This window comes from Equus asinus, chromosome 26 (assembly GCF_041296235.1).
Source record: "Equus asinus isolate D_3611 breed Donkey chromosome 26, EquAss-T2T_v2, whole genome shotgun sequence".
NCBI classification, from domain to species: domain Eukaryota; kingdom Metazoa; phylum Chordata; class Mammalia; order Perissodactyla; family Equidae; genus Equus; species Equus asinus.
Window position 1 is genome coordinate 24,489,663 of NC_091815.1, and position 8,723 is coordinate 24,498,385.

Sequence of the window (8,723 nt, forward strand, 5' to 3'; positions counted from 1 at the left end):
CGGGCCCAAGGTCACTGTGTCATTGTTACCATGGCAACGGCCACCTCTCTACAGGGAACCTGGAAAGGGGTGAGGGGAAGGAGCTCCCAGGTCCCTGAATCTGGGGACAGAGGAAGGAACAATCAGAGACATGGAGGAGAGACAGAAAGAGTGATTCGTCTCTGTGAAGATGCCCATCTCAGAATCCTCAGAGCCTGGTACACGGTGGGCACTGTATGTATGCCCCTCAGAAACAGAGATGGCGAGCCTGAGAGAGCCAAATGCCCAGAGATGACAGAAGAAAAAAGAATCTCCCGACAGGAGCAGGTAGGTGTCCCTTTCCTGCCTCCTAAACCTCATACCCCTCAGGGTTCCACTGAGAGTCCTGGATCCTCTTCGCCTCCCCCAGCCCTGGGCCCTCGGGCCAACCCAACCACACAACTACCGTCCCAGGAACTCCGGAGCCCCTGAAGCTATTCCGTTTGATTCTTCCACAACTTTGCTGCCTTTAAAACCTTCCTGCCTGGGGGCTCACTGAGGGAAGTAGCATTCGGTGCAAGCTAATGCCTGCCAGCTCCTGGAGCTAGGGTGGGAAGGGGAGAGGAGTGGAGACAGGCGTCCCACCTCCTTTACTCTGAGACCCAGGTGTCCTCGTTCCCGTTGGGCAGGGCCCCTCTGTAGATTCAGATATTCCCCCAATTCTGCCAGGAGACCCAGGCCTCCCCCATTTCCGTCTAGGAAACCTATAGGCCCCTCCCTTTCTTTCCGAGAAATGGGTACCCTCCTTCCCCCACCCTCCATCCCGGCCTGGACTCAGCGGGCATCCTCTTGGTCTGCCTGCCCTCTGCTGGCCCGCGGCTGGTACTGCAGGGACTGTCGGCTAGCGCCCACCATGAGGAACAGAAACAGCCAGAACCCAGGATCTCTGAGTTCTTGCATTTTAATTTCTTCACGGTCTGGGATGTTGAGGTCCTAGGGGTCTGAGTTCCCAACTCAGACATCACGAATTCAGGTCCTTAGCCCAGAGGTCAACGAAAGAAAGACAGCTTCTCTTGGAGCCAGGCCTCGGTGAGGTCATCAGTGGTGCGGATTTCAAACACCTGGGCAGGGAGAGGCCTCAGCATTAGGATCCACTCAGGAACTGGGACACCGAGAACTCCAGCCCTCGCCTCCCTCAGACCAGGAGTCCAGATTCCCATCCCGCTCTTCCCTCAGACCCAGGAGCCCAGCCCCCAGCCCCTCCTCCCTCAGACCCAGGAGCCCAGCCCCCAGCCCCTCCTCCCTCAGACCCAGGAGCCCAGCTCCCAGCCGCTCCTCTATTAGACTCAGGAGCTTAGACCCCTAGACTCCTCCTTAACACTTGGGAGCCTCGGCTGTAGGCCCAGACCTTTGTGAGCTCTGCCGTCTGCACCAGCCTGTTTTTACTCCCTGCATACATCATCTGTTGTTCGGGCTTGCAGCCTGCATGGAAAAGAGAAGAGAGCATAACTGGGGGGCCCCGGGGGGCTTCTCTAAGGCCCCAGGTATGTCCTGCAGGCCCTGGAGTTTTCTAAGAGTCCTAGAGATTGTTCTAAGGAGGTCCCTGGAGGCGATACTCAGAGTGTCCAGGTTTGCTTGGGGGCTTGAAGTTATTCTGGGGTCCCTGGAGAAGGTTTAGGGGCCAGACAGGGGGTTCTAGGTAAAAGGAAGAGGTGGGTTTGCTTATGGCCTCTGGACTCAGGAGGATGGGTGGGCTCTTGAGGAATCTGAGCCCCCACCTGCACCCCGCTCCCCTCCTAGCATGCACACGCCACGCACACCGCACATGGCACACACTCACCAAGTCACACACTCTCTCATGCACAGGTGCCTGCACGCATTCACACAGTCACCGGTCACACACACCCGCACTCACATGCACGCTCTTACACAGCAAATCTAAGACCCTTTTCTCGGGACAAGTAGAGCTGCGTCTCACCCACGGGGCTGGAGAAGATGAAACACAAGGGGTAGGACACGCGGCCGTCCTCGTGCACGTACTTGTAGCTGTAAACCACAAACCTGCAGCAGTGGAAGGCAACGAGCTCAGGACGCCATCCTGGGGCCGAGGCCCAGCGCCCGACACCTGAGGCCACAGTCCTAGGGTTAACAGCTGAGCCCCAGGAACTGGCCTCAAACACAATAAATGATCACAAATAATAATAATAACAGGACGCACTTATTTCACTCCCAACAACCCTCTGATGTAGGTGCTATTACTATCCCCATACTACAGATGGGAAAACTGAGGTCCAGACAGGTGAAGCCACTTGCCCAAGGCTCTATGGCTACAGGAAAGGTTTGAACCCAGGAAATCAGTGCTACAGTATGTGCTCAAGCACTGGGCCATACCGTCCAGGCTCTGGAGCTCTGGGCGGAGACCTGGGCCGGCCACATAATTTGCCAAGCACAGTGCAAACCGAAATGGGGGGCTTGTTCCAAAGCAGGAGAAAAGTTTTTTCTTCCTTCTGCAGTCTCTCTCCAGACTGATCACGGTCTTTTTAAATTTGCTATTTAAAGTCACGCTGTCTTGGGCAAGAGGACACTCACGGGGAAGTGCAGATGCTCACAGGCACACTCTGGAATTTGTCGTGCAGGGGGTGTGTGCCGGCATTGACCCTGACCCTGACCCTCCCTGAATCTGCACTCAGGCTCCCCCCACCACCGCCTGGGGGGGGGGGCCCGAGGGCAGCAGCCATCACTGGGTCGAGGGGAGAGTGGGACCTGGACCATGTGGGGAGGGAGGTTCCCAGCCCCCACCTCATGCTCCGTTGTCCCATCGGACTTCACACAAAACAGAAATTCAAAGATAAAACTATAAAGAAGGGCCCGCCCAGTGGTGCAGCGGTTAAGTGTGCACGTTCCGCTTCTCGGTGGCCCGGGGTTCATCAGTTCGCATCCCGGGTGCGGACATGGCACTGCTTGGCAAGCCATGCTGTGGTAGGCGTCCCATGCATGAAATAGAGGAAGATGGGCACGGATGTTAGCTCAGGGCCAGTCTTCCTCAGCAAAAAGAGGAGGATTGGCAGCAGATGTTAGCTCAGGGCTAATCTTCCTCAAAAAAAAAGAACTATAAAGAATTTTGGGACATCAGGCAGCTGCAGAGTATTAACCCCCACGCTCAAGGCTCCTTCCTGGGTAGGGGACCCCATGTGACTGCCCCTGTCAGATGCCCAGGAAGCGGGTCCTGCCTGAGCTCTAGAGCCTGGGGTGATTGGGGCTCAAAATCCTCGGGCACCCCAAATTCACCCCAGTTGAGAGGAAAATCTAAACAGACCAGTTTTCATACACGGGTCAAGTAAATAATTCCTTTCCTACCCAAAGCATTGAAAAGGCAGGAAAATGTCATTTTTTAAAGAAATGAAGTGAGTACAATGTTGAAACCCAAACCTGACAAAGTTTGTACAAAAAAAGCAAACTCTAATATCTCGTATGACTATCGGTAAAATTCTGCAATAATATATTCGTACGTGAACAAAAAGTGCTGGAGGGTGACCTCTTGGCTTCAAACATGGAGATTCCAAGCCAGGGACCAGGACCAGAAGCCACGCAGTCCCTCAGCCTGTACCTCCACCCTCACCCCTCTCTCTGCCGGTGGCCTGACCCGCCCCTTCCTGCCCCCAGGATACCTGGGCTGTCTTTCCGGCAACTCCATTTTTAGTTCCTCTGGAGAGATGTTCTGGGGCCAAAAAAAAAAAGGGAGAGAAGAAAAGACTGCCATTGAGTAAGCCCTTACTATGTGCTAAGGCGCTGGACTGAGAAGCGCACACGGATTACCTCCCATAACCCTGCAGGGTAGGTCCTTTTATTATCCCCATTTTACAGGCGAGCAAACTGAGGCCCAGAGGGGTTGAGAAACTTGCCCAAGGTTGCACAGAGAGTGAGCGGCAGAATTCACATTCGAATCTGGGTTCAAATCACAGCCCCTTCATGACACTTCCTTACAGAGGACCTGAGGGGGCTCAGCTCCTAGCCAGTCCCTCTCTCCTGTCAGCCTCAGTCTCCATGGACCCCCTCTACATTTTTCCCACAGCACTATGATTACCATCCCCATGTTACTGATAAAGATGGTGAGGCCCAGGGAGAGGGAGGGTGACCCTTTTATAAAAGATTTCTGCTAGCTTTTTGTTAATTTATCTGGAAACTCTTCATTTAAGCGCCAATAAAATAGCGTCGTCATCATCATCATTTTATTGAGCATATACTGTGTGCTGGGCCTTCTTCTGATGCATTGCAAGGATTAAATCGTGAAAGCCCTGGACACCCCATTTCACAGAGGAAGAAACAGAGACCCATACAGGCCAAGTTCCTTGCCTAGGGTCACAGCTGAGCTGGGACTCGACCTCCAGGTCTCTCTGGCCCCCAATGCCAGACTCCTAGCCCCTTGGGTCTCCCAGTCCCGCTGCATGTCTTGGGGGTCCCACCCACCCCAGCCCCTCACCTGGAATTCCTCCTCCAGCACCACCATCTGCCGGTCCTTGTCCACCTTCACTGGAGAGGGATGGCACACAGGTTAGGCGCCCTCCCATCTTGTCCTCGCCCCCTCCCATCCTTTCGTGGCGGAAGATGACACTCACTGATTATGGCTGCATTGTCGGTCTCTTTCCGGAAGCGGAATTTCCTCAGCTTTTCCTTTAGCTCGGGGTCCACCTCGCACACCACCAGGGAGTCGGACTGCCAGAGGAGCCCAGAAGAGCTGAGCGGGCCCGGCCTCAGCCCCTGCCCCTTGCCCACACCTCAGTTTCTCCCGGGGACTAATGAAGAGGAGGGCCCTGAGAGCCCATATGAAGCCCCTTGGAACAGGGGGAAAAGGCACCCGTTCCTCGGGGCAGATGCTGCCCCCTTGCAGAGCAGAGGCTGGACTCCAGCCCTCTCGCCAGGTACCCTTGGGCAACAGTCAAAGAGACACAGGGATCTGCTCGCCTGGGGCCAAACCCGGAACCACCACCTTCTTCCCCCAGCCAGGTCCCTTGCTACGGTGGGGTCCCCTCCCCAGCCCCTGACCTCCGTCTGTCTGTCCCAGACCCCAACGTTTACCCAGATGCCCTCCCAGCCCAGCCCAATCCCAGCCTTTAGCCCTTCCCATACGACCCCTAACCATGGCTTTTCTGTCCACAAGCCTCTTCTTTTCTCAGTTCCGCTGTCTTCTAGGGGTGGGGACCAGGGCTGTGGGGGGCGGAGTGTGGGGCAGGGGAAAGGTTTCATCCAACACCACATCCTGTTTATGCCCATTCTGGGACAACTGTCACAGAAGGCTCCTCCCCCTCCTTCCTTCCCCTCATCTGCCACCACCTCCCAGCTTTGCAAATGCTGGGGTTCAAATGCTGCCTTGCTGTGTGACCCTAGCTAAGTAACTTTACCCCTCTGATTCGGGATTATGGTGAGGAGAAAACAGCTTTACATGTCTCCCAGCATGGTGGACATGCTCAATACATAGTAGAGGATAATGAGCTCTTTAGCTCCTCCCCTCCTCCAGGAAGCCTTCCTGGATTTCCCCCCAACTGAACTATTTCAATTCCAGAGCTGAAAGGGGGAACTTAGAGATGTTTGCCAAACTGCCGCCTATGATGTTGATGGGGAAATGGAGATGAGAGAGGAGCCTCCAGAATGGCAAATTCTTTCCTGCAGTTGTTCAACCTCACGGGGCTTAGAATGGGCCCTACTACAGTGGGGGTTCCAGCCTGTCGGACCAGTACCCCCTTTTTTATTAACAGCCTTCTGTATTGCCTGCTTTCCAATTCTGAAATGAAATTCCTAGATAACGTAAGCCACTCGTACACATAAATTCCCTCAAAAATCAATATAGTGTCCTAACTGTCATATAAAGGAGAAATAAAATGGAAGTAATTTATGGGAAAACTCGATGCATTTCGGTGAGAAAAATATAAGCAAACGAAAGAGAATTTTCAGATGTCTGAGCCCCGCAGTGGCCGGCCTGCTGTGCCAGCTTCTTGGCTTCTCTCCATCGTCTTTCTCGTCCCCCCTCGACTGGGGCGCTGAGCCCCACCCCCTCTCAGCCACGCAAGGACGTCACTGCAGCCATACCCCTCCCCCTGCTTCATCGATGTTCCTGTCTCTACTGGATCTTTCCCTTCAGCCTACATATGGTCTCATTTCTTCCATCTTAAAAACTAAAAACTTGGGACCGGCCTGGTGGTGGTGTGGTTAAGTTCACACGCTCTGCTTCAACAGCCTGGGGTTTGCAGGTTCAGATCCCGGGCGTGGACCTACACACCACTTGTCAAGCCATGCTGTGGTGGCATCCCACATACAAAATAGAGGAAGATTGGTGACAGATGTTAGCTCAGGGCCAATCTTCCTCACCAAAAAAAACAAAAAAACAAAAAACTCCAAATTTTCTCTTTAACTTTCTCCCAGCAGATTGGCAATCCTGTCCCTCTCCACTAACACAGCCTTGTCGGGGCCACTAATGGCCCCTAGGGTGCTGGACCTAACATCAATTCTCAGTCTTCATCTGACAAGCTGTCAGCCGCTTCTGACACCATCCATTGCTCCCTGTGCCCTGAAACACATTCTGCACTTGGCTTTCAGGATGCTGCCCTGGCCTGGTTTTCCTCTGACTCCTCTGGTGTCTCCTTCTCAGCCTCTCTTCCTGATTCTTCCTTTTAACCGTGGGGCATCCCAGGGCTCAGTCCTTGGCCCCCTTCTCTCTCTCTTTTTTTTTTTGCTGAGGAAGACCGGCCCTGAGCTAATATCTGTGCCCATCCTCCTCTACTTTATATGTGGGACGCCTACCACAGCATGGCTTGACAAGCAGTGCATAGGTCCACACCCAGGGTCCGAACCGGCGAACCCCAGGCCGCCAAAGTGGAATGTGTGAACTTAACCGCTGCGACACTGGGCTGGCCCCCTCCCCCTTCTCTTTTCCATCTACCTCCCTCTCCTCCTGATCTCCTCAGTCTGTTGGCTGTCACAGGGGATGCCCTAATTATTTCTCCAGCCTGGGCCTCTCCCTGAACTCTAGACCCTACATCCCATTGCCAACCTGATGTCTCCACCTGGATGTCTTAGAGTCATCCTCGACCCTTCTCTTTCCTCTCACCATAGACATCAGGACTTGTCAGCTCTGAATCTCAAAGTATAACCAGAACCTGCCCACTTCTCCCCCTCCACAGCCCATACCCTGGTCCTCCCACCTCCATCTTCTGCCTGAACTCTCGCAGCAGCCTCCCCACTGTTCCTTGCTCCCGCCCTCCAACACTATTCTTCATAGCACTGCCAGAGGGATCCTAATAAAACCCAAGTCAGATGACACACCTCCTCTCTCAAAACCCTTCTATGGCTCCTGTATTATTTGGGTCCTTTCAGTGGCTTTTACAACTCTAAACTGTCTGCCACCACCCCTCCTCCTTATCTCTCGGAACTTCCACTCTCCTCTTTGCTCATTCCACTCCAGCCATGCTAGCCTCTTTGTGGTTCATGAATGATCCTGCCCCTGGGCCTTTGCACTTGCTGTTCCCTCTTTCTGAAACCCTTTTCCCCCTCATGGTCCACCCTTTCATTTCTTCAGATTTTTGTTCAACTCTCTCCTCATCAAAGAGTCCTTTCCCTAACTGAAATAGTGTTGACCCATCTCTCTATCCCCTTAGCTTGCTTTATTTTTCCCCATAGCACTTGTCACCAAGTTACATTGTATTTATTGTTTGTTTGTGTCCCCCCATTAGAATGTAAGCTTCATGGAGGCAGGGATTTTTGTGTGCTTTGCACACTGTTGAGTTTCTAGCTCTTTGAGCAGTGTCTGGCACATAGTAGGCACTCAAGAAATATTACCGAATGAATAAATGAACCAGCATCTGTGGAGCATGAACAATCTCTATGGTGTGAAAGTTGTTGCTTAAATTGGGCGGGGGGGTGGGGCGTTGTGATATCCCCCCACCTGGCTTCAAATGGCCTTTCCTCACAGCATCTGTGACGCCATGTCTTTCTGGCTTTCCTCCCCTCTCTCTCTCTGGCTGCTCCTTCTCAATCTTTGTTGAGAGTGTCGATTCCTTGGCTCAAACCTTACGAGTCCCCTTATGTCGGGGTTCTGGAGGGTCCTTGCCTCCATTCATTCTTCATACCCTCCCCAGTCTAGGTCACTAACTCCCACAGCTTCTATTACCATCTCTGATGATCCTCAAATCTCCGTCTCCAGCCCCAATTTCTCTCTGAAGCTCCAGACTCAGGGGCTGTGCAGCCTCCTGGACCTGGCTCCTGGGGGGCCCAGGCTGCTGAACCTGCTTCTCCCCCATTAACCCCCAATCTCCCAGCCAGAGGCCCTCCTCTTGGATTTCTCCTTGTCTCGCCCTCTGCAGCCAGCCAGTCCCGGGGCCAGTTCGCTCCACTTCCTGTGCCTCTCTCCCACCTGCACCTCCTCCCCTTCCCACAGTCCCACCCTGGTGCAGACGCCCCCCTCCCACCCCAGCTGCCTCCCTGGACTCCCCATCACCAACTGGAATTCCTTCAATCTGTCCTCCATATGGAAGCCAGAGACATCTTTCCAAACCCCCCACTCATGGAGACTCTCCCCTGCCTGAAGCCCTTCCATGGCTCCCTAGGGCCCAAGAGACTACCCCAAACTCCCTCAAGCGGCCAGACAGCGGGCCGCAGCTCATGTCTCACCACTCCCTGCCTTGAATTCTACACCCCACCCGACGGTATTTCCTTGAGTTCCTCTAACAAGCCACGTCTCTGCCCCTCTAGAGCCTTCTGAGTGGGGGTCCCCG

The 8,723-nt window shown here is 53.9% G+C and overlaps 1 protein-coding gene across 1 annotated transcript; it reads right to left on the reverse strand.

Annotated features, from left to right (window-relative positions):
• Nucleotides 1-903: 903 nt before the first annotated feature.
• Nucleotides 904-5,235, reverse strand: GMFG (glia maturation factor gamma). Its single transcript, XM_014860221.3, has 7 exons — nucleotides 5,096-5,235; nucleotides 4,575-4,671; nucleotides 4,439-4,488; nucleotides 3,627-3,676; nucleotides 1,937-2,019; nucleotides 1,367-1,440; nucleotides 904-1,079 (listed from the first exon to the last, which is right to left on the reverse strand). The coding sequence occupies exons 1-7, from the start codon at nucleotides 5,096-5,098 to the stop codon at nucleotides 1,008-1,010; spliced, it is 429 nt and encodes a 142-aa protein (XP_014715707.1). The 5' UTR covers nucleotides 5,099-5,235; the 3' UTR covers nucleotides 904-1,007.
• Between the last annotated feature and the right edge of the window lie 3,488 nt (nucleotides 5,236-8,723).